Raw genomic sequence first — 26,533 nt, forward strand, 5'->3', positions numbered from 1 at the left:
GAAGAGGCTATTAAGTACTCCATCTCATGTAATCCAGCACTTAAGCACAAGCTCTGGAGAGCAGGAAAAAGGCTTCACCTTTATGAAACACCCATTCCCAAGCCCACTAGATTCATAGATAAACTTCCCAAGAAGCTCAATCAATCTTCACAGAATGAAGAACAAGGAGACATATGTTTCAGATGGCTACAAAAAGAAAAAGAGGGCTAATCTTTGATAGGAAGCAATGGTTTGCCCAACAAAAAATATCTGGGGTAAGCTGGAGAAAGCACAGAGCTGATGCACAGGTTCAGGAGACCCTGCCCATCCTACAGCCATGGATTCAAGTCACCCACCAGTCCTTGCACAGCCAAAGCCACACTCAAACTGTTTATAAACAATATGAAAGTAAAAAACAATCAACTGGTCAAACTAATATGATCTCTGTCCAAGTAGTGAAGACCTAATTAACAAGAAAGGAAACACATTAGCTGGAGTTGTGCAGTTTTATTTGAACAAAAACCAGTGTTGATATTTTTAATAAAGTCTAGATTACACTAAATGCATGTGCATTTGTAAGAAGATACCTAGTTGTAAAGAAGATGCAAGATAATATGTACAATCATAGTTAAGTTAAAAAAATTCACATTTTACATAGATTTACTTGACAGTCCTAGGTTTTCATGGTATATAAATGGTAACTGAAAGAGGTAACCAAAAAACCAACCCCAAGTCAATAGGAAATTCAGCTGAAGGACTGTATAATGCACTCAATTTCTCAAATAAACTAGTTCACAGAATTCTTATTTGTCCTAAATCAAATTTTGGATATAATTTTTGAATTACTATAATTACCGTATTCAGTGAGTATACTGACGTAAACATTTCTGTTTATATCAAAACGGCAATGGTACCATTTCCCTCCATAAAAATCAGTATTTTATGTTGTGGTCTGGTCTTCCACTTTTTCAAATTAGAATAATTACACAGGATGGTTTTCAATACATGGTAAAAATTATCAAACAGCAAGGGAGATATGTTCAAAAGACACTTTGAAGCTTTTCAGTCCACCTTCACAACACTGTAAATCTTACTTACAAACCAGAAGCAGGCAAAAAATCCAATAGTCCCTGAAAGGAGAAAGTGAAAAGGGTTAGTTTATCTTACAGTTTGCTCTGAGAGGAAAATCTAACAAGTACTTCCCAGCAGGACAGAATATATATAACATTGTAATCCAGCTAACTACCCAGAAAAACAGCACTTCTTAAATTTAACAACACACATTGATTCCCAGGCGAGGTTATTGATTTAGATCAAAGATGACTTTTAGGTACCAGGCTACTTCACATACATTTAAGTCACTGATGACCATGCTGCCACCACCACAAGCAGGGACACAAACACCAGTTCAGAAACCGAGTTTTATACACACACAAAATCACCCCCTACCTGTTTCGGGTTTTTTTTAGGTCTACAATACTTCACTGCCACCTATGAATTATGATACGTAACAAGGCCTTGGAAAAATTCACCTGCCCCAGTTTTATATTCATCATGCTCTATTTACTCTTGAGAACAGAAATTTCTTTTTCTGTATATCCTGTTACTTCCTTTTGGCAAAGTGCCACAGCAGCTGGAAACAAGCAGCATGTGAAAGCAGCAGTGACAAACCAAAACACTGAATGAGATTAGTATATACCAATTTTCTACTTTTAAGCTGATGAACAAATTTGTGGTTTTCACCCACAGTCATTATTATGGGGAAACTGCAAAGACACTGCCCATCACATTTACATTGAAATTACTTTAAGAACTTCATACACCAGGAGACAGAGTTCCAGTGAATTAATTTAGTCTTCAGCCTCTAAAAGAAGCAATGCACTGCTCCTCACACTTTTACCTAGTTGTAAACTGCCACAGACATGTTAAGCCTTAACAGCAAAAAAAAAAAAAAAAGGGAATATCTCAACTGCATTGAATTCCCTCTCAAAGACACAGCTACATGCCACTGCTGAGACAGCCCTTCCCAGCTCCACTGCAAGCACTCACAAGATCATGTACTCAGCTCCTCCTGTTTTATATTATCCTTTTCTGTCTACAGCCCATGTTTAACATCAGCTCCAATCTTTTTTCACTATTGTGACTGATGTAATAACTAGAAGATTCTTTATTAAGCATTTGGGTTTTCTACATGAGTTACATTTCAGACCACATATACACATTTCCCAAGGAAGAAACCCATCTTGGGATGCTTATCATCTCTATGACAATTCTTACATTCCTCATGCTCCCATGCATATTTGCACTTGAAGGCTTTTTGACAGACTTATTATAGGCCACAGATAACCCTTTCCCTCCAAGTTTGCAGTTATCATGCTCTGAAACAGTAGGAGACAGCAGATTTATGGCTGTTGATAGAAGATCAGACACCAACTACACAAGGAATGCAACTCCTTTGTAGGCTTGACATCACTAAGTCTTTGGAGTTCATGGTCAGTTCTCACTCCTTCCTACTGTGTCAAATACTCCAACACAAGCATTGTTACTCTAAGCCTTACTCTCATGGTTTTGTCCTAATACTGGTTCTCAGCCTCCGCTTCCTGGTTATTTTTATAAAATAGCCCACTCCAAGCCTTTTACAGCTTTGAAAGCAGTTTCTTCCAAATGTTTAACAGATGAGATACCTCAAAAATTATCTGCTTCTCTAGAACAAAATTGTACTAAAAAAAATGTACAACTATCACAGGAATAAGAGGTACCATAGTTTTCTGAGCATCAACATATTGTCCTCCAATCCTTGTCAGTCTGAATCTTTATAATATATGTTTTTTATAAAACATTGCCTCAGCCACAACAGAACTCGAAGACTTCACACTGTGAACAAGCATTTCACGTATGAAGAGATTTTCACAGGTTTCAGTAACGTTGATTTTCAACTCTCCCTCCTAAAAAAAAAGTTTTTAGCAAATCTCAGATCAAGTACACCCTGCTCATTTTTTAAACTGTATAAAAAAATTTGCCAATGTATTGGAAGCAGAGTAAGACACTGTTTTAAGTGGCAATGTTTGTCAGACACCAGATCTGAATCATGAATTATGGGGAAAAAGGCAACACTCATCACCAAGACACAGCCTTAGGTAGTCAGAACCTTCTCTAGTGAGCACAGATTCCTTCTGATGTTACCTCTACAGCAATAATTGGGGCTTACCAGTACTGCAGTTTCTTTTTCCCTCCATGAACAAATATATCCTACAAACTCCATATGTGGATAGTTCTAAGGACCAGAAACTTCAAAAAAAGAACATTAAACTAAGGACCCCATCATCTGTCAAATCTACCTCTCCTAAAGAGCCATGCGATGCTCAAATATCAGACTGGTTTAAAGATGCTGGCACAAACTAGGGTGAAAACTGGTTTTCAACTAGGTTGAAAATCCAGCTGCAGATTTAGGAGTGTAAATTAATCACAGCAAGTCAACTAGGTGGTTTTAGTGCCTTTTTTTTTTTTTTTTTTAATAACATGAGCCAAACAGACCAGAAGCTTCCAAAGGCCCAGGTAAGCACAGAGTTGTGTTGACATGGCAAAATCAGTATTATCGGACAGAAATCCATGTAAGGTAAGAGAACATTATTTATAAGGTTTCCCTGAACAGTTGCTTTACCTACATGATTGCTTATATTAGTGGGAAAAAAAAAAAAAAAAGCTTAACTTTTGCCTTTATTTTTAAGAACATGAACCACAGCACAGTTCCTGGTTTGACTGAAATTCAGTGTGTTTTCCACCTCAGCCCTAGGGGTGCTTGTGATTCCATGAACACTACGAGGCCCACAAAAGGTAAAGCAGTCAAAAAACTTATGATTTCCTATATAGGAATAAATACCCCAATCAAAGGGATCTGCAAATGAGTAACAACTGGAGAAGAAAAATAGCGCTGAACTAGTGTGGCTTGTTTGAAAATTCTAACCAGAATGTTTTCTACATTTTTCATGTTTTAGTCCATTTCACCAATTTGTCACTTGTTCCAGATTTTAGCACTTTATAGTGGACAGCACTTCATACTGGATCTTTAGGCTGGTGCTGGCAAGTATAACAGATTCTCAGATTCTCCTTTTAACTATTTTGACTACAGCCAGTCTTAAAACACGGATAACTGTACATTCTGTTTCCTACACCTGCAGTTCTACCCAGTAAAATTGCTATTATTAGTTGCACTAGTTAAAATCCAACCTTGCCATCTCACATTGCGTGGCTTGAAATGTATTTTCTTGAAGAGCATACATAGCACTTCAATCTAGAGCATTTTTTTAAGCTCATCTTGCACCAAAATTAGAATCATCCCTCATTAAAATGAGCCTCTCATTAGAACAGGAGGACTATTTAGGTAAGGTTTAGGTAAGACCACACCAGGATCTTGCTTTTATTTGTCTCTTTCAAAACACATTCAAACTGAAACCCAAGTTTTGAAGCACTATCAACAAGAAGCCCACCTCTGCAGCTCAGGCTTCTCTGAGAGACATCAATGAACACAACATGACAGGCAATGGTGGTTTTGGTGAAGGTGTTAAAAACATTCTCACACTAAAACCTTAAAAAATAAAACAACCCACAACAACAAAAAAGACTCCAACAAAGCAACAAACAAACACCCATGGGAAAAACTAAACCCACAAACAAATACATAAAATACCCAACTAGTTGAAAGAATTGAGACCATTACAATTATTTTCTGATTGGTCTAAACTCCTTTACGCTTTAAGGTTTTTACAGCTTTCACATGCACATCTCCATGAAATGACCCAGAACCAAGTCTAACACCAATTCCTCCAATGAGCCTGTAAAATCTGTTTGTTTGGTTTAATCCAATATAATGAATTAGTTTCTTAGCTAGTCTTCGCTTTAACCAATCTTCACCACTCACCAGCTTAAACTGAATGAAAAAGCACCTAAATGGTCTGCACTGAAGAACACACTGTTGTGGTATAAATCTAAATTTTTCCCTTAAGTGGGTAACCTGCATATTTTAAGATTCTGCCTTTTTAAATAATCCCCACTAGTCTAGGAATGTGATGCTATCCCAGTGCACAGAAGCTTACTGGACATCACTGATCATTCTAGGGAGGTACGGTTAAATGACCTTTTGCAGGAGCCTTTAAAACTCAAGAACCCAGGTGTGAGGATGACACAAAGACATTTGATTAGCCAAGAAGCAAGATATGTCCAAAAATCATTTCTACTTAGTGGGAAGACACTGATACCTCAGTTGTTTTTTGATCATCTTGTCATCAGCTTTACATCCTGCTGAATACTCTGGTCTGCAATATATATACACTACCACTTTCTGATATATGGAAACAAGATGTTAAACACAAAGCCAGCATCTAGCTGAGTAAGGGAAAGTTATTAGTAAAGCAGTTTAAATGCAAAATTAAAACCAAGGACTATTGCACAGAATAATGTCAAAACACATTAAGCAGACTCTTCTGCTCTACTCATCTCTTCTAGCTTTACTGTTTAATGAAGAAAAAAAAATTCAAAGCACGAGCAGATTGTAAGAAAGCAAATAGGAAAGCACCCTGCACTTGGCTGATACTTCTCATGTACCTTAAAGGCTCTTTGTATCATACTGGTTTCAATCACCGCACAGTGGTGGGTGCTTCAGAATCTCGGATTCTAAACACAATCTACCAGAAGATCAAAACTCAATTTTGAAAATGGCATTAACTCACAAGTGAAAATGATGTTCAAAAATAGAGGTCACTGTAAAGAAACATGCTTTGACTATGTTCAGCATTTTTTTGTCTCCTCAAATAAAATGCATGTAATCATGTAGCTATCCCTATCCAACCATACTTGTTATTTCTTGAAAGATTAGCTGCACTTTGTACATTAAAATCAAATTGTCTGGTTTGGGTGTGAACACAAATTATTAGATTTCACTGGTCAGATTATATTACTGTCGGTGTTGCCATACAAGCACTCAGTTCCTATTTACTTATTCATTATGATCCCTTTTGTAATGCCCAGGGTAACACAGCGCGCTGCCATGGAGGAGGTATTAACACTGCCCTTTATATTTCAGTCACAGTTGCTGAGATCTAATAGGCAAGAATAAGGAAAACCAAAATACCTAGTGCTAGCTTAAGTGGAACAGATCAAGGTCCCATTTTGGGAACACTATTAATGCAAACAGTGTGTAAAATTACATTAGCAAACTCCCTCACCTCCAGAAACTGTGAAGAACTGAACTCTTATTTTCTAAAACAAGGGCTATTACAGAGTACTTTACAAAACAAAACAAAGTTAGGTATTTTCTGCTTGTGCCATCTGTCTAGAACAGCTTACATTTCAGGCCCAAAAATCTATCACCAAACTAAATATGGAAAAGAAAGTTATCACAGCATTTTACATTAGCAAGGATTTATTAAGTACTCTGTATCTGCTATACCCATTAGCTTTCTAGTGACTAGCTGTTCTATTACATGTAAAAAAAAGGGGGACCGTGTAGTAGCTTTCCTCATGAGCTACAAATGCAGCATAGTGAGCACCATTGTGATTTTTTCCAAAAGAAAAAGATGACACCGCAAAAATAACAGCAGCACAGTTTATTATTGTACTTCTGGGGCCTCACTGGCCTTCACATCAAGAACTCCAGGATCAGCATATCTGAAGCTTTTAATACCATTTCAATAGCTGCCATGACAATTTCAATTATCATTTTATATATGAAAGGGATATTTTTAATTCTACTAATTTGCATCTTGTAAGTGAAATTGAAATTGGCAGGAAAGCAACTAACCTAGGCTAGAACCCAGACACATATTAACACATTGCTTTAAAGTAATTAAAACATTTTAGACTATAGTTTTTGGGGTTTTTTTTAATATAGATAGATATGTACTACAGAAGACATCTGGAGCTTGTCTGTTTCACCAGGATTTAGCAGGGGTTTAACTGGCAATATGCAAACTTCTGTATTTGCCTTCTAATAATTAGAAAAATAGAAAAATTATATCCTCCCTGGTTTCTTCCCCTGCTTCTTTTCAGAACTTTTTTTGTCCTTCTTAGAAGAGACGTATTTCTAAAAAACAAAAGCCTAGCAACAAGTGCCAATTCCTGTTACTTAATGTAATTTCTACAGCTTAACTGCTTTGTTCAAACACAGTAATTTTCTTCCGTTTATTACAAACAGTGGGGTTTTTTTGCTTTATGTCAACCAGCAGTAGAAGAAACAAAGATGAAAGAGGTCCTTCTCGCTGCAACACTGACAAATGAAGTCTGATGCTGAGATTTACTTTCATTACCTGTTTTAGCCACTCTTTTTTAACTGCATTTAACTGCCCTTAACTAAGTGATGCATTTCACAAAGTAATCACAGCAGCTTTCAATGAACAGGCAGAAGAAGTTAACAGGTAACAATATAAACTATCCTGCCATCCACAGAGAAATCCTCTATTACAAATCTTTGGAGTGACCATCAAGGCTGTTTTTATGAACAGCCCATCATATATTAACAAGCATTTTCTCTAGTTCTGTCATTGCAGTATTTCATGATACCAAGCAGTAACACCTAAAAGATCTGACTTTGTGTGTTAAATCTACATGCGCAACAGCAGCAGTATGATGAACACCAAGATAAAACACTCCTGGCTATTTTTCAGGGCCAGGACCCCTCAAAGAGTTTTTTATTTGACTAATACATGGTAAATTTGGTATAGATTTCTCATCAGATCAACCTCAAAATTATAGCTTCAGTCAAGTGATTATGATCATTAGTGTAATCCTGTAGAATACACTTAGTCTGCACGAGTAACATCAGAAAAGTTGGACAATTAACACAAAATAGGTTTCAAATAGGTTCCTCCAGTTAAGGTACATTTCCATCATTATGAAGTGGTGCTCAATGAGCAGGTAAGGTAACTCAAACAGTACTAAAACTCTATCTTCTCAACATTCACTTTTTCCCCAGCACCAACCTCCTTCACTTGGTGATAGTGAAAGCCAAAAATATCTTTTATCCTCCATATGCAGAGTGCAATTATCTCTTACTACAGAACTTCTAATACCAGTTATCAAGTTAAGGCTAGATATCAAAGGGAACAAGAACAGCCCTTTAAAAATATAATGGCTTGAACTCACTGCTAATATAATATTCAATAAAGGAAAATTAATTATACCATAAATAAATGTAATTTCAAGTTAGGAAAAGAACATAAAGAATATTTTACTTTGATATATGTGTCACAAACCATATAAGTAACACCGCCTTAAGAGTCATCAAGTGTATTTAATGTTCCATGTAGTCTAAATTTCACCTGATGTTTCTCATTTCAATACCAGAACCTGTTGCAGTCTGCCCCCCAATATTGAGTTCTGTATTTCCTCACCCCTTTTCTTCCTTTTATGTCCTCCCTTCCCACATGGCCCTGGCCACTCCCTCAGGTTTTCCCTATTGGTTTCTATACGCCAACTCCGCCCATGTACTGCCCCTGGGCCCAGAGATCACTTTTTAGTTTGAACACTGTACTTACCTGTGAAAAGGAAAAAAATCAAGACCATGATCATTGTGTAACCAAAATATAAAATGGTGCTGGCAGTTCCTGTTATCTGGAGTTTGGAGAAGAAGTAATGGACTGCATAGATAAAGAGATAAACTGCTGTAAAGCTGCTGGTCAAGAACGACCTCCACCACCAGTGATAGTCCTGAAAGAAACAATAAACCATTCACCAAGAATCATCATATAGGAAATGGAATATAAATAAGATGGTGATAAAATAACATTGTCTTATGAAACACATTTAATTATGCAAAATTTAGGCCAGAAAAATTCCAACGTGTCATGCAGATTCTTTCTTCAAAGTCAGCAGTATTGCTTCCTCTAGGAACATGAAATTACTGCAAGTTAAAGGCTATTTATTTTTGCCTATCTGTTGCCAGCAGCAGATTTGGAAGCAAAAGACACATTTCAGAAGTGTGGCTAAGACAGGCATGTCAAGCTTGAAAATGCACTCAGTTCATAGTGTCCAGCACTTCACAGTGTATGTGAATACCTCACCTCTATTTCTAACATCTTCCAATTACAAGTGGTATCTCCATCAGAACTGTAACTTTTACCTCTGCACATAGATGGAAGTAGCACAGCAAAACTGTAGCTTCCGAGCATGTAATCAGAAGAATTATAAAAACTAGGAACAGGAATCCGAACATGTAATACATCTGATGAGACCTAAAATTAAAAACAAATAAAAACGTGACTCTCATTTTTGGTTGAAGTTCTGAGTTAATTCACAGTGTCACATTACCAGATGCTGAGTTAACCAAAAACCAAAAAAAATCCAAACCAACAAACCCAAAAACCCACACCACTGGGGTAACTGTGCCTATACCACTGCTGGCTAATTCATAAAAAGCTTTCTTTCCCTGAGTGTACTCTGTAAATATGCATTTATTTAAGCTAACAGCAATAAAACCACTGCTTTACAGAGCAACAGTCTTCAATTACACCTGAAATCAGCATCTATGAACTTTCACACGAAACAGTTACAGGCAATTTCCACCAGAGATTTTTATCACTTCAGGTCTCTTTGTTGGGAAGATCTTTAGCTTCCCCAACTCCAGCATCACCTGTGCTCTTCCCTAGTTCCAATATCAACTTCCTTCCTGCTACTGCAGCTAAGTTTTCCAGGTGTCTCTGCATCTCCTCACTACATCCAACCGGATGCTCCTCCAGTCCCAGTCCAAGGCTGACTTGAACTCAAGTGCTAACCAAATACAGCATCACCCACAAAAATAAATACAAGGGAAATATATGTTCATTTACTTTTAATCTGGTGTCTTTCAGATAAGGGAAGTAACCAAATTAACTTTACTGAATGAAGGTGACAATTACTGCAGTACAGGATTTGACAGAGGGAGTATTAGTTGCATATTCCCTACGTGCTTCCCTTCTGCAGGATAAATAATGAGAAACAATTTAAGAATTTGCTAATTTTAACTACAAAAGTACACAATATAACTGTTTTTCAGCTGATTATATTTTCCAGCACAGCTACAGTACATGGCTTCTATTTTTTTGAGAACTGGTATGAAAAGGTAAACTAATGTATTTGCATATAAGAACTGATTTTGAAAACTGTTCTGTAAGATCTCTCAACCTACATAGATGACACCATAAAATGAGGCACCTTCAGGATATTATTTCCCATTGAACAACAATGTATTAGACATTTCACGTTTACATTGTGAAAGTTATGAAAGATTGCACTGGTTTAATTTTTCATGCACTCCTTGATTAGGTTTTGACAAGATTTAGGAGTGGAGTGGACTGTTCATGGGGAGTGGAATCTTCATTTTGCAGAACATGGAATCCCAAGATCTTGACCTGATTCTGATCAACAGTTCCAACTTCTTGATCACATTAGTTTCATAAACCATAATATAGTTACACAATGGATTAGGCGCTACCTAACCACGACAGCATGAAACCACATTTGTGCTGTTTAGAGCTACAAAGATAAAAAAAGGCGATAGGACTTTAATATCATACTTTGAAGTTGTCTTTAAGAAGCATTTGCTTTCTAAGTACTAAGCACAAAAATAAGTATACAGACTGTGGAAATTCTGTAAAATCTGCAAAATTATCAAAAACTTTTAAAATTGGTTTAGTCCTTATGTTAGTTGATTCAGGCCGTTCAAACTCACAGTGTATACTATTAAACCTGTATAACTAGAGGGAAAAAAAAAATGACACTCACCAAATACTATTCAGAATGAAAAATAGTTGAATAAAAATACAGCCAAAGGGTAAGATACCACCCATGATGATACCAGGCAATGGCTTTGTGAAAAATGACTGCTCCGGGATTTGGCGAGGAATCTGGTTTGTACGCACTGGATGTTCAATAGGCTGCAAAACAATTAATAGAAATAAAATATCAATTAATACATCATAAATAAGATTACTTTTCCCCAATATTAGCATTTAAAGATTTGATAAACATAACCATATTTTCATTAATAAGCTATCACAAGTTATCAAACAAAAAAACCTACAAACTTCATGTCCATCATTAGGAAAAAGCACATGTACTTTAGACATTCCAACTATTGGCCAGTAAGTAGGCAGATCACGAAGGAAATAAATCTGTTCAGTCCTTAAATTAAAAACAAAAGAAAATTCAAAAAATCCAGTAACATCACCTTTTTCTTAGTTGTCTGGCATTGTCACGATAAACTAGTGAAGTACAAAACTGAAGCCCCTCTGAAGCACTACTTCAAAACTCAGCAATACGGCTGAGGTATTGCTGAATCACACACGGCAAGACCTCCAAAATCATTATTAAAAACTCATAATAGCGAATGGACAGAAAAAAACTGTTTGGTGTGACATTACAAATTTGCACTCTGTTTCAAAACTGTGACAAAGTAAAACAACGTTTTACAATCACGGGACCATAGATGTTTCAATCAAATCAGATCCTGTCTAGAATTCCTGCTTAGAGATTCAAAGGCTTAATTACAGAGGACAGGTATATTTCAAATCTATTCAAATGGCCCTACCTTCTCTTTGAAGCCAAAATAGGCACCGACAAAGGTTAGTGGGACTGAAATTCCAAACCACATAGCAAGAATAGCAACCAAAGTGCCAAAAGGGATGGCAGCTGAGGAGCCTTTCACCCACAGAATGAGATTCATAATGAAGAAATCAGCAAAGACAATCCTGAAAAACAAAATCAGAAAAGACATTAAAATATTCAGGAAAGAATACACATCACTTAGTACTAAAAAATGTAAATCAGTTAAGATAAATGTAGCTTCTTTCAATTTTCCAACTTCCCAACAGTCCTAGTTCCTTTCACCACTGGTGCAGCTAAAGTAAAAATGCCAGCACCATCCAACACATGTAATGTGTGTTTACCTATGGTAAACCCATCATTTAAATAAAGACTGAATATAATACCAAAAAGTAACAGAAACATTCCATTGAAAAAAGTTATACAAAGAATGGAGAAGTATAGAATAAATTTAAAAGCTCCTTATCTGAACCACCTTTCCTATTACTAACAGAAATATTTCCTATATTTAGGTCCTTTATAAACAGTAAATTCCTTCTGAATAAATACCATGATAGCAAAATCTCCTATTTAGGAAGCCCCATGGCACTCCCACAACAAACATAATGTGCTGCTGCAGTTTGTGTCACAAGGGGAAGGGGGGATTAAAGAGGGCTCTGCCCTACAACAGAAATATTTGTGTAAGCATGGAGTTACACATATTAAGTAGCCCACACTTCTGGAGAATTTAAATAAAGACTGCATCAGCCATGACATGTCTCCAGACCTGTTCTTCCCTCCCTTAAACACATCTGCCTCATTTTCTAAACATCCTGGACAAACACTAGAAAAGAATTCAGAGACATGAGATGAAGATTTCAAACATCCCATTCTGAAAACAAAGCAGAATGTTCCTTCTGCAAAGGAACCCCATATAAAATAAAAGCTTGTGTGAATTGCCATCATTCCAGGATTCAATGACAAACCACAGAAAATTCAGCCTCAGGAAGGGTCCCTGCAAAGTGCACCATTGTCTGGGTTTTGTTAAAAAAGTGTTCCTGAGGCAGAATTTAAGCTGCCCTGAAGTGAACATGCATCCTTCCACTGTATTTAATTTAAAAAGGAAGGAGGAAGGATTAGAGCAATAGACTCCTTTTATTCCTAGGAGAGGCCTAACACTGGCCAAAACTGTTTGGGGGGAACAGACTTGTTCAATAAGCACACCCAAGTGACCCCTGGTGTACGCATCTTGTTGAACAAAAAAATAAAAATCAAATCCATTTTAGAAGTCTTTCTAATCTTTACTGATGCTTGTAACACAGACCTCACTTACCCCCTCCACAGTTAGGAAAAATACTGCAAATATGAACTCCCATCAGTCTATTGAGATTAAAAAGGCCTTGGGCTGTTTATGATATTAAGCAAATTCACTGAACTAGCACAGCATAATCAGGACATCTGCTCATATTCTACCAGCCCCAGTCATTTTACTTCCTCCATGAAACTCAATTGATTTGGGAGTTTAAAGAATCAGCACAGTATTCCTGCCATCGATATGTATTTTCTTCACTCTCCAGATAATATCTAAATGACAGCAGGGAGACTGAAGCACATTTTGTCTAGAAGTAAGATTTCTCACAGAAATACTACACTTGGTTGTTATCGAATACATTACCTTTCATTTGATGAAATTCTGCTTTACATGAAGACATATTCTGAGGTTTCTGAGGGGAAGAACTACCTTAAGAAATGTATATTTTCTTCCACTTTTGCCAAGGACATCTGCCAAGGGATAACTTCATGCACCCAAAGTTGCAACCAAGAAATATGGAAGACTTGCAGAAGAAGTTAATTTCTGCTTCCTCTCCCCCCTAATTCTCACAAAAGATCATGACAGCTATGAGAAAACAAAAGGTCTAAGTACTGTTGCCCTTCCCAATATTGCAGAACAGTATTGGCCACTGTATGATACATACTACAGCCATATCCCAAACTAGACACCATCTACAATTATGTAAGAAGACTATAACCAGAATTACCTAGAACATATGAGTCTGCAGTACCAAACTGGAATTACCACATCACTGTGCCCAATGTTCTGGTGCAGTGATTCCCAAAGGCTGTCACACAGCCTTGGCAAGAGAGTTGCCCCTTTCCTCCTAACCCCACAGCTGACAACAAAACAAGGAGCCAAGAAGTTGTGTTCTAGACTACCAAGCTCCAGCTCCTCAGAATTCACTTTTCTTTATATTCACAGATAAGCAATGCACAAAAGGAACAGCAACTTGAGAGTACCATAAACAAAATCACACAAACAAGCATCATAACAACTTGCTTTTCCCCAAATCCTTCCCACTTCAGATTAGTTTATACTTAAGAATAAAGGAAAGAATGAGGGGAAACAATACTAACCCAGGGCAGAGCAGAGCTGTAAGCAGGACATTTGTCTTCCACTTCTCGCCTCTGAACGCTGAGGAGAAAAAGTAAAAACAATTTCAAGGTCTAGACTTTTTCCTACCACTTTGTAGAATGGCAGCAAGAAGCAGAATGCTGTCTGAGGCACCAGCTCCAGCCCAGCAATTCTGAATTTAACGTGTTGTTACATTAAATAAATGCATGTACTTACTTTTGTACATTCTAGCAGACACATAACCAGCTGGAGTTCCCAGTAAGACCCACAATACAACTGCACAAGTCATAAGAGCACCACGGTTGGCAGGAGAAAGGAAACCAAGGCAAGCTAGGACTAAAGAAACAAAAAGATTTAGTTATTTGTGAACACATGTTAAAATTCCCCTGTAACACAGATCAATATGAAGGTTTATCCCTTTCACCAACACATATTTAAATGAAGGCTGAGTGCATAAACTCTTGTATATCCCCATCAAATGAACATACCCCAATAGCACTGTTTCATTCAAAAGCATTATTTCCACCTCAAGTCTTAAACAGAAAGTTTCTCATAGCCAAAAGGCTGAAAAAATAAAATGCCACCATCCACCAGAAGAGTCTTCTTTTGCCACCAATTTCTTTCTATACTACTACACTGATTGCACAGGAAATGATCACTGCTAAGCAAGATACAGAGTTGTGATCAACACTGAAAGACAAGCCTATCAAGAAAATTCTAGTTATCTTACAGTATCATACAATAAATGGAAGAAAGCAGCTCCCCTATAAAAAAAACAAGAAAATCTGAATAAAACCCAGAGAACAAAATTTGAGAGATTCTTCTTTTGTAGTAAGTGTACTTTCCAATTCTACTGTATAATAAGAGAAGGAATGGTCATAAACTTTACAGATAACCAATAATAAACCACCATCTTGTAACAGATTACACAATCATATGCTTTTATAGCTATTTATGGTAGGATCTTGTTATCTCAACATTGTGTGAGTACTGTTTCACTGGCCTGCATTCTTGCTCTTATTTCTGCATGGCTGCAGGCTCACATCAAACATACTGGACAGAAAGCATTCCCAGAACATTAAAGCTTTGATTACATCTTTGAACTTGCATTACTGGACCCTTGGATAAAAAAGGACCCTTGGACCACAAAAAATTGTGTTTTTTAAAAAGAAACTTGTAAGAAGGAAGTTTGATTTCTGAATTCATAAAGAATCTGCATTAGCCCAGATATCACAATGTTTTCAATAACAATGCCTACAAGTACAGCATTACTAAAGCTAACTAGTCACTGTTACGGAATTGCATTAATATTTTATTTTACTAAAGGAAGGACTTCATTTCCAAAAGAAGGCTTCTGTCATTTGTCTAATGATATTGCATCTTTCTTATTACTATTACACTACAAACCCATCCCCTTAATGATACCTTTACTCACATAAAGTAATAAATGTCATAATGAAAATTTGTGTTCCTTGTCCCAAAAAGACAGACAGTAGCATTCCCTTCCTTGGAGGTCTAAACACATCTCCATGAACCAGCTTCCAGCCAAATTCCTCTTGGGCATCTTCCTGTATAAAATCAACAATGTCTTTAGTAGTGATACATAATGCAGTAGTGAATTAACACAAACAAGATGCAAAATACATATTTAAAGTTTGATTAGCTTCCAGTTAAGATGCAAAGCCAGACTAATTGCATCTGATTCATCACTCATTGATTTTATAACCCCCTAATGTTTCCGTGAAAAAGGCAAGATTTGTCAAGAAAATCCTCACCTCCTAAAGCAAGAAAAAGCAAATGTAATTAGCCAAACCACAGAACATCATTCTAAATTTAAACTAAAACAAAGCATTCAGTTTAGTTTTAACTTCAAGCTAGTTCATGCATGTATCTTTTTCTGCTTCTATTTCAAAGCACATTGGTCTCAATGACAATACTGGACAAGAATGGAACTGTCTCTGTACTCCAGAACAAAGTTTGCTCCCTGGAATCATGAGGGAAAAGTACCAACACTGTCCCACTGCCAGAGGTGAATGGATGGAAGGATGGAATGGGGAGGGGGAAACCTCAGTCCAGGAACCATTGCTGAGGAACAAAACTTTTCAATAAAGTCACTCCAAACAGATACCTCCATTCACAAAAAACAAACAAAACCAACACACACAACCACAGATAACCAATCCCACAAAAAGATGACTCTCTACTCCTCAAAGTTAAAAGCTAAACGTTCCATTTAGTGTAGGAATACTGAGTTCAATTCAAAGGACCGCTTACCACTAGAATTACAGCTTGCCGAAAAACAGGGTAAGAAAGAAAGCAGACCACACCGGTGAATGACACAGAACACCTTAAATTGCAACAGATGATGTAACCTTTTTTTTTCCTGGGAGATTGTCTTTGCCTTCCCCATACTGATACCTCTGCTTGCTAGAAATTACTCTCAGAAGTCTGATATATGAATACAAAAATTCAAAACTATAAACACAAGATAAAACTGATTAAAATTAAAAAAATCACATCCTACACCTGATAGAAAATGATACCAGATACCCAGGTATAATTCCAACACCTCAATGTTCTTCCAGTAAGGAAAGATTTGTTTGGTCAAAGAAGCATAAAGACAAAATTTTCCTGTAAGTCTGAACTTGAACTAATTGTGATAAAGACAAGAAAACTGTTCAGGCAAGACAGAAGAAAGACTTCTCCCAGGTAGTCGCAAGTAAGGAATGAAAGAGCTTCAAAGGCTACCACCTGAAGCAAATCTGTTTCCAAAATGGGGAACACTAAGCAGGAACAAATGCTTAGTACTTCAGTTCCTGAAAGAAACAGAAAATGTTTACAGTTTTGGAATGGCTGGTATAGAATTCTTATCAACAACTCATCTGGGAAACACACTCAAAAGACACCTTCTGGCTCTAATGCAAACTTTAAAACAAATAGCTACATGGTAATTATCTTGGTTTAAGAAATAAGGAGAAACCAAGTCTGGCAGATTGAGACCTCTGATTTATCGTGTATGAGTCTATGTGCCACAGTTTGTCTCAAAGCTCCATTTTTAACAAAGTTCTTCCCTTACTGGCTAATTAGCTGTGAATCAGAGTATTTTTCAGATTTCCGCTCAAAAAATTCAGCAGTATTTTATATTGCTAACCTTTAACATACAACGTAATTATGAGCATTGTACAACTAAATCAAGCAGTAAGCTACAGAGCAGAATTACTCTAAATTTTTTAAAAGTGCATTAATTTAGCCTAGTTCTCAAAACATTCTAACAAAGATTAAAGGTCCCTGCATTCAAGTAGTCATTACAAAAGAGATTTTAGAAAAAAAGAAAAAACAAAAAAAGAGGATGAGAGTTTTACTTCTCACTGGTGAAAACATATTGAGATGAGTTCTCCTCAGTTCAGGAATCTCCTCTTAGTCATAAGACCCCAAAAGTAATCTAATGATTTCTAAACTTTGTTAATGAATGTCTTACTAAATCCACATCACACTAAAAGCCATTTGGCATTAGTTGAACATTAAATGCACATTCTAAGACCACAGTCACTGGCTGGCGCATCAATCTCTTCTAAAGTACAATCACCAGCATCACCTAAGTGTGAGATACTAATTTGCTTCACTGTATCTCCCTCAGCCCAGGTCCTCTTCTGCACAATTATTTCACACCTTTTAAATAAGCTGCTTGAACTGCAACAGATCTTTAAGTCTCTTACACCTGGCACGAAAATAAAAAACTGTGGTTTTCTGAAAGTCACACCTATCCCTGCTGTTACTCATGAAAACTAATCAAGCTTCTGCAAGTCTTGCTCTTTATCACACTAAGAATGATCAACTAATAAAGACAACACAGCATAAGATATTGAACATAATTTAATTGAGAGATCAAACAGGAGCCTCACAAAACCTATCAGCTAAAGGATGTGAGAAAATTATTCCACTTTAAATCACTGTCTGGATTTACATTAACAAAAGATATTCAATATCAAAACCACAAAGAAGAACAGAAGTATTTTCAGATGTTTTAGTTTCAATATGAAACGTTTTCATGCATTTTGAAGTATTTCTTTAACCAGACAGACAGCAGTAACAGTGAAAATTCAAATCTTTCTAGCATCTGACGTTACTTCTCATCTTTGAGTTGCAGGTATCACTTTCACCAAGGAGTAGAAGGCCGAGTAAAAATCAGTCTACTGCTGAAGCCTTTTTAACTCACAACCAGTTATATTCTTTTCCACTACAGGAACCTGCTGCTTTCCCTTTTCAAGGAGTACATATTTCAAAAGAACTCACAACAGGTTCAGTTGGATGGCAACAGGCTTCAGTCATCTCACTAATATAAACAAACTAGACTCAGCTCAACACAGTGTTTACCATGGGAATTGTATTTACAAATAAAACAAAATACCACTTACACACATACCAAGTAGTCCCAACACACCTAGAGGTCAGAAGCTGTGTTGCACATGAACTGTAATATTATGATCTCCTAACTAAACAAAGTATGTGATTCCACCACACCTTCCAGCCACAGGCAAAATGCAACATCAATTTGTATCAGCCTATGTTAATCAGAGTATCTCCAATAATTTTTAATTCTCAAGAGATACTAGCATGTATCAAATTCATCATAGTTATACATCTCTCTAGACTGTACTCAAAACTAAGAGACAGATGTCACTATGGCCAGAAAAATGTGCTCATTCAAAAGCTCTAAGTTTTACTCACAGAAGAGTCAATCTGGTTGTATCTTGCAATATCTTTATGAAGAGTCCTCAAAATGATCATAGCCACCATGCCAGATAAGAAGAGAACAATTACGAGGGAATTCATTATACTGTAGATAAAAAAGAAGTCAAACTTTGAATCCGGTTATTCAGGTTTCAGGAGATGTACCAGTACATACAAGATGTGCAGCCCAGGTCTGAGGAAAAGCCTTATATATTCAGACCTCTTAGTATTTTCCCACCCAGAGAAGATAAAGGTACACAAAACAATCTATAACTTCTTAGTAGACAGAATGTATCAAGCATTTCTTGATACCTTGCTAATTCTGAAGACAGTTACATATTACTTTTCTTTATTTTCCTCCTTGTACAGCTCAGAAGTAATTTTGCTGGTGAAACAGCTACAGCTCTTAAAGCAGACTGTCGAGTACATCTTATATCTCATATCAACCAATGAATTCGATATTAGGCCATTTAACAGTTTGTAGAGATCAATTTTTTCAGATTAGCCTTTTCAAGATTTAAATTGCAAAATATCAACACTTCAACACAAATTGTATACTATTGTATACACTTCAACACAAATTCCCATGCTATGGAGGGAAATGAGCAAGAGCTTTTCACATAAATCTTTTACTCATAAAAAAAGACCGTCTTACTCTAAGTAGCTGCTGAGTACAAAATATGCATTACACATATGTACCTCTCACCCGGCAGTCAAAGCCAGACAGTAACAATAAGAACATTGCAGAGCAGCAATGACTCAAACTTCTTCAGAAGGGAGATGATAGAGTAACACAATTTTCTTCTGGACATTGATGATGCATTCTTTTCACAAAATGCAGTAATACAATTGCTCCTAAGAGACGAAAACTTACTTCACATATGAAAGCAAGAAGTTTTCTTGACTGAAAACCTACAAACTTTGTGCAAACTCCCTAGAATTACAACTAAGATATCTTTGTTCTCCCCTGCAAGGTTATTCACTCAATAAATGCAAATCTTACCTAAACCACTGGATGTTTGTATGTGGCATGGACTCCAAAATGTAGTCCCATCTGGAAGCCCACTTAATATTATTCTTTTCCTATAAGGAAATTAGATAGCAATTAATATCAATTAATAGAAGCAAGTACAAGTTTGCTGCCTTGTATCTCCAAGAAGGAATAAACACACCGCATCTCTTCCCCAAACATTCCAGTCAGCATTCATATCTAAGCTCGGTATCAACCCTGGATGGAAGATCTTTCTCTTGCATTAATTCATCTCTAGAGACTCTAAAAGAGTATCTTTTTATTGAAATCTCCTATCCACATCTTCTACCTTCAAATTAGGCTTCACTAAGCCTCATTGTTCCACAATTCAGGATGTAGCTGCCTGCAGATCCCAGCTGCTGAAAAACAACCATGCCATCACTACAAGATTCTCCCAGCACAGCATTCTGACCTTGAAACTTCAACTTTGTCAAACATTCTCCAGAGAAAAATTCCAGGGGAAACTAGAATACATTTTTCTCATCACTTTTAACGCATTTAGCACAGGCTTCTTCACTCTCTGCCATAATGCTAGTTGATACAGACTATTTTCCACTCTGATTCCCGGTAGACAACTTTCATTTGCAGATATTCCTATGATGGATCTTCATGTGTAAAAGTGAGGACTCTTTCTGACCCACAAGCTTTGTCCTCCCCAGCTGGTCTCTTTGGATGCACACACGTGTTGTCCTGCTAACAAATTCAATCCCCTAACTGGCATGAAGTTCTGCTGAATGTCTTCATTTACTCACAAGATACTAAGTTTGTACACTTGAGTACCAAACTGCTCTCACACTTACGTTTTTGTACACTTGTGTACTAAACAATAGAGCCTTGATAACGTATACTTTTCACTTACACAGAGCTAAATACCTTGACTATTTCAGTTAATTAAAGCAGACACCATAACTTTCTCATCAGAATTCAGCTGCCATATTAGAAAGGACCATAAAACTGCTACACATTTTATTCCTTTATGTGGTCCAGCACAATGAAATTGATGTTTTCCTATTTAAAAACACCTCTCACTGATAAACACTCCCCTTTTAAGTTATTTTAAAACTACTAATAAAAAGTAGAACATATGAGGTACTATTTCAAATCAAGGCTTATGGACAACAGAGAGAATAAGCAGTTTTGAAGTGCCATCTGCTGGAACTATCCAAACCCACTGGATGAAAGCCTTACCTGCTCCACAACAGGGAAAAAGGGCATAGGTACCCGAACACCTAATCCATTGCGAGACTAACCAGACAAAGCTCACATTGAAGTTCTGAGCTGCAGTTTACCATCAAAATTTAAACACAGATGTTAATGACAGGAGGCTCATTCATGCAGGAAAATCAGAGTCTAAAGAGGATTGGCTGTCTCAAAGGAAAAGTAACGGGATATTGAGCCTTGCACCTCAAGACCACTGGTTCAAATCAAATTCAACCTGGCAGGATGAAAGCTGTTGCCACACAATGGTTGTTTCACCATAAAAAACAAGCTAGTGGTCTCAAGCCAAACCCTCTAAGATTGGTGTCTTACATCAGAAGAACAACCACGCTTTCAGGATAGACTGAAACAGAGGTACCAAGGTTTGAAGTACCTTGACTCAAATTACTGTAACACAGGAGGCACTTTCCATTTGCCAGAAAGCCCAACTTCCTCCTAATTCATACAGACTGAAGAAAGCATGAGTGTATGAGTAAACATTAAAGTATTAATTCTAAAAAATACACGATCACCTACTCAGGAAAAAGCCAGTGAACACAATAAAAAAAAAAACCCAAAAAACCACAAAATGAGCCAAACCCTGCCACCTCGCGAGAAAAAAAGCTTTACAGTCAACATTTAACAAAAAAGTGTCCCCAAATATCAACATGAGACTCTCAGCACCCTGACTGAAATCTGAAAGAAGTGTTTACCTCAAGGAAGACAATTCTTGCAGTTATTCAAGCTATTAATTTTCTATTGGTAATAAAATATGAAAAAAGTCTTCATTTTTATATTCATAGTGTCACTTAAATTACAGTAATGAAAAACTAGTTACGATTTTCAGAAAAATGCTTCACAAGACCATCCTTATGGAATGTACTCTGCTATAATCCAGTTACAGCTAGTAGCAAGTTATCCAATTGCTTTGATTTCATTTTTTTGGGAATTACATATTCATGTAACAGATTTAATACTTACTTCAAATGTCACAGAGTAAGTGTAAACCAAATTCAGTTTATTGGTGAATTCTCCAGGAATCTCCATAGGTGGACCTTCACAACTTAAGTTGTTCTCATCTGTATGTTTGTAGCTAACGGGGAAAAGAAGTTAAATAATTTTTTTTATTTAAATTTTTTTTTAATTAGCATTGTTCTCCAACCACAAATATTCCCCATCAGGAGAGCTTCAAGGTTGAAGCAAAGCATCTGGTCAGAGAATGACAAAAGTAAGGTTATGTGCAACCTAACTGTGCCCCCTTGTGGTCTGCATTGCCAGGGAAAAGGCACATTTTTTAGCCATTCACGATGCTACTGATAAAGCATTAATGAAAAATTAATAAGATTGGTAGAATCTTCCTGGCTCCATCTCAGAGGACATGTAAATGAAGGGAATAAACTTGCATAGCAAGTATTATTCACTAAAAACACACTGTACTGTAATCAAGTCATGTTGTACCAAGCATGTCTGTATGACTTGAGAAACTGTAGTCGTGTAATTTATTAATTTAATTTCTATAAAAAAGAGAGAAGAGTTTAGCCATAAAAAAATGCACTTCAAAATTTTTTAACTGGACTGCAGTTTTTAAATATGGTAAGTATGAGCTGTGTATGAACAGACTGACTAGAGCCCAAAGTAGTTGCTTCAGCCTTCTTCTGACCTCTGAAGGTTGTTGCACCTCCACCCTGGTCAACACAAAAGCTAAGAAGCTACTGCTTAAGAAAATCAGTTAGTCTTCTTAGGAAATTAGTTGTTGTCATCTGCAGTTCTGAATACCAATGCTAACACAGTGTTTCACCTATACCCCAATATCCAAACTTACACAGGAAAAAGTACACCTGTACATTCATCCACAGTACATCTGGGAGACAGGTAACAGATCTGACATGGGAAACTCCAACTCAGTAAAAGGATGTTTCTCAGTGTATCTGCAAATATGCACATCCAGATGCAAATCAATCAAAACATGAGAAAAGCTCCATTGTTTGTGTCAGGTTTTAAGAGTCTGCATTAGCAGCTTTTCCATCACAAGGGACTTTGGGCAACATTTTAAAAGCAAACTTAAATGACATTTACAGTTGTGGAACAGTCCTTGTCAACAGAGTTCCAGACATAAACCAGCATACTGCAAGTTTACTACCAGAAGTCCGAATAATGAGTTCCCCAGAATTTACCTACATCAATAACATCTCTAAGGAACCGTTCTTTTTGGAACTGCTGTTAGGACTCCAAAGTACCAGAATGTGCTGCTTTAATGCACAATTACCTTTGTGGTCTCAGTCTTGCCATCACCAGTCTTGCACCAGGCCAGTTTTCATCTTTCCCGCTGTGGTACATGACTGTTATATCAACGTGGTTGAAGAGATAGAAAGTGTTCTTCTTGTTAAACTCTGACTACAAAACATGATCAGGAGATTGAGCAACTTCTCCAACAGGAGAGGGCGCAAGAAGTGAAGAACTTTAAAATGAGACTGGTGTAAGAAGGAGCAACAAAAAGGAAACACTTCAACATTAATACACCTCTATAAAACATAACTTTCAAGAGTCTGGGGAGCCTGAGGAGTAACTGAGATGGAAGGTGACTGTAGAAACAGTAAATTAAACGTGCATGATAAATGCAATACTTCAAAGAAGCAGCAGACCTGCTGCACACAAATGAACTGACTGCATTGCACACAGGTCAAGTGGGAGAGCAGAGTCATGGACAGCTCTCTCCTCACCAGGAAGAGTGTTGTCTCTCACCCAGGAGAGATAAAACTCTATCACTATTATCTATAACTGTACTAGTTCCCAATGGAACTCCCCGGATGACTGACACATTTCCCATTGTAAACATAATTTTCCCAGTCATCGTTATGTTTGTTATCTTCCACCCATCTGGGAAAACCTTGACACATTTAACTTGTAAATTATGCTAGACATAACTTTTGCAACTAGAACACAGAGCTCATTTCTAGGTCTTCACTAGAAAGCCTCTATCTGATATTGATAAAAGAAGGTCTTGCACATGAACATAACATGGACAAAGAATGAATAGGTACTAGGATGGACACAAATGAAATTTCAGAAAAAAATCTCAATTTTCTAAGGCTTTTAAACACCCACACCATTATTTTACAGCTTTATAAAACACGTATCAGTCAAAGACCTGTATGAACATTTTATTTGAACAACTGTGTCAGCAAGACGCTGCACACAGTAACAGCACTTGGCTCTGTCAGTGCCCACAGTCTGATCATTAACAATAATATCTGTTCTTTCTCAGGAAAAGAAAGCTTAGAAGCACAAAGACAAATGAAACCACCCTATACTAAAGAAAAAAGTTCCATCACTTACATTTATAACACAAGCGTCTTTAACTCTACCATCTGGAGTAACAAAACATCCTATTGGAAATCCTGGATTACAGTATTTTTGTCCGTCTTCCACATCATAACACCATGTTACAGGCATGTTATCAATAATCCTAGACAGAAATCATCAAAGAACACGTCCTCAGAAAGGGGTGCACCTTACTTCACAGTGACATTTCACATTCATGTAATATACACACTTTTCAGTAGTGCCTACAAGATGCACATTAGAGAGACAACTATCACACAGAAGCAAGCACTTAAAACATAGATAACAAATGTACAAAAGCAGAAAAACTACCCAACCTCAAGCATATGTCTTGGCTTACCAGTGATGCTGATAATTCAACTGCATTCCTTTCTTCAAAAAAGCCAGTTTGCTTTTATCAGCACTGTTTCCTGGGTCATATGATCTTGTACAAACCTTCTTGCAGGTCTCTTGCTTTTTAAAAGTGAACTGTTAAGAAAAGCACACAAAAGAGAGTCACTCCAATTTTGCTTCAAAAATATTTTAGAGGTTTTTTTCTTTTCAGGTAAAGTAAGGGTTTTTTTTAGATACTTCACGTCCTTGCTATAAAAGTTTCTAAAGCCAGAATTTCCCATTCAACAGATCTAACTTCAGTGTCAAGATATATATATATATCTATATCTATTCAGCAGTCCCCTCTCACATCAGTAAAAATCACTTCAATAGCCTAAATAAACTACATCTGGTTAAACCCTAAGGACTGAAAATTGAAAATTAGTAGAAAAGGTATTGTTTTTTTCTTTTACCAGTTTGTTTTATTTTGATAATTTTATCATTTGCTAAAACAGACTTTCACTACACCATTCTTGAATATTTTGTGATAACTTTAGCTGTTTTTCCCCATGACGACCCAATTAGACAAAGCTTCCAAAACCACAAGTTGCACAACATCTAAGTTTGAAGCAGAGACATCGCCTAACACAAATACGCTCACATTTGCATCTCAAACTTTTAACCCAGTTAGGATTTACCTGTTAGTAAGCTTAATACACAACTGAAAATTCTAATGTTATCAAGGCCCAAATGCTAACCACGAACAGCATCTTCTAATAACTGTAGTGTGCAACCAATTTCAATATCTAATTGTTATAACACTTAATCTATTCAATATGTATCCAGTCCAAATGACCCATCGTGTTACATATTTAAAAGCTTCTTGTGACCAGTAGTTACAAGACTTAAAATTACATTAGCTCAGAGCGTCAAGGAGATTTCCAAGAGCAGTTCATACAAATGAGGGGCATCATCTGTTTAACAGACTAACGACAAGATGTGATCAAGTCCCTAAGGACTGAGCAACTGCCATCAGAAACTGCTGCCTTTTTTTCTCACAGGGATTTGGATTATCTAGCAACCATCACACACAGACACATAGCACAGTTTTCAGCTTCACTGGCAAATCCCAGCCTGGAAACTACACTTGAACACCCTACAACTCTGAAACACCACGAACCACTGCTTGACCACAGCTCCTCCACTAATAACTGTCCCAAGCTAATAACTGTCCCAAGTTAAGAGCACAGCTTTTTACATATGCCACATTTGGTCGTTGCTCATGCAGGGCATGAAACAGAAAAATACTACATTACCTAATCAACAAAATGTTTCCATAAATTTATTTTACAGAAGGTTTCAAGTGATATACATCAACAATGAAAAAATTCATTTCAGACAACAGATGATTAGCATGTGCAAGCAGAGAAAAGCTGCAAGCGAGCCATAACTTAATCTCCCTTTCCCACTCTGGAAGTTGCCCGATACTACAACCAAGTATATGGAACAGTTCCTGAGCCACCACTTTATAGCTTCCAATGTTACATTTAATAAACAAACTATTTCAATCACCTAACACACCTTACATCCAGCTATTAAATAACTACCTAGGATATAGTTTCTGCACTTCTCTATTACAGAGTAACAGGCAAGAAGGGTGATTACTGGCTCAGTGTCCTAACTGTAATTAACCACCCTAAGATGCCTTTGGGCTGGGAGGAGTTTTGGTTTTATTACATAAACTCCCTAATGCTTATATTAAAAAAATAGAAACAAAAATAATCACCCAGTAATCAAATCTTCAGCTATGTCTATGGATTACAGCCATCAGAATGACAGCCGTCAAATTTAAACAGGATCAGCTTCAGGGGATAAAATAACCTTATATGGAGATGATGCTATTCTCTCCCCGAACAACACTTGTCCAAGATTTTCTGATGGTCTTTTCTCTTCCTTATCTTGACAAAAGTCAAAACTGGAAA

The 26,533-nt window shown here is 36.9% G+C and overlaps 1 protein-coding gene across 1 annotated transcript in view; it reads right to left on the reverse strand.

The window, feature by feature from the left end:
* Positions 1 to 471: 471 nt before the first annotated feature.
* The window catches only part of LOC146437617 (transmembrane 9 superfamily member 2-like), a 28,006-nt gene continuing 1,944 nt past the window's right edge, over positions 472 to 26,533 (reverse strand). The window contains exons 3-17 of the mRNA XM_085060771.1: positions 26,433 to 26,526; positions 24,580 to 24,707; positions 24,234 to 24,363; positions 23,164 to 23,291; positions 21,879 to 21,990; positions 19,674 to 19,753; positions 18,668 to 18,776; positions 15,375 to 15,507; positions 14,156 to 14,275; positions 13,942 to 13,999; positions 11,537 to 11,696; positions 10,732 to 10,883; positions 9,092 to 9,203; positions 8,508 to 8,679; positions 472 to 1,109 (exon numbers count right to left, since the gene is read on the reverse strand). Of these exons, the coding sequence (XP_084916897.1) occupies positions 1,042 to 1,109; positions 8,508 to 8,679; positions 9,092 to 9,203; positions 10,732 to 10,883; positions 11,537 to 11,696; positions 13,942 to 13,999; positions 14,156 to 14,275; positions 15,375 to 15,507; positions 18,668 to 18,776; positions 19,674 to 19,753; positions 21,879 to 21,990; positions 23,164 to 23,291; positions 24,234 to 24,363; positions 24,580 to 24,707; positions 26,433 to 26,526 (1,756 nt within the window). The 3' untranslated portion in view covers positions 472 to 1,041. The remainder of the gene's footprint in view (positions 1,110 to 8,507; positions 8,680 to 9,091; positions 9,204 to 10,731; positions 10,884 to 11,536; positions 11,697 to 13,941; positions 14,000 to 14,155; positions 14,276 to 15,374; positions 15,508 to 18,667; positions 18,777 to 19,673; positions 19,754 to 21,878; positions 21,991 to 23,163; positions 23,292 to 24,233; positions 24,364 to 24,579; positions 24,708 to 26,432; positions 26,527 to 26,533) is intronic.

The sequence above is a fragment of the Lichenostomus cassidix genome, chromosome 4A, assembly GCF_008360975.1.
Source record: "Lichenostomus cassidix isolate B80296 chromosome 4A, HeHo_3.0, whole genome shotgun sequence".
Taxonomy (NCBI): Eukaryota; Metazoa; Chordata; class Aves; order Passeriformes; family Meliphagidae; genus Lichenostomus; species Lichenostomus cassidix.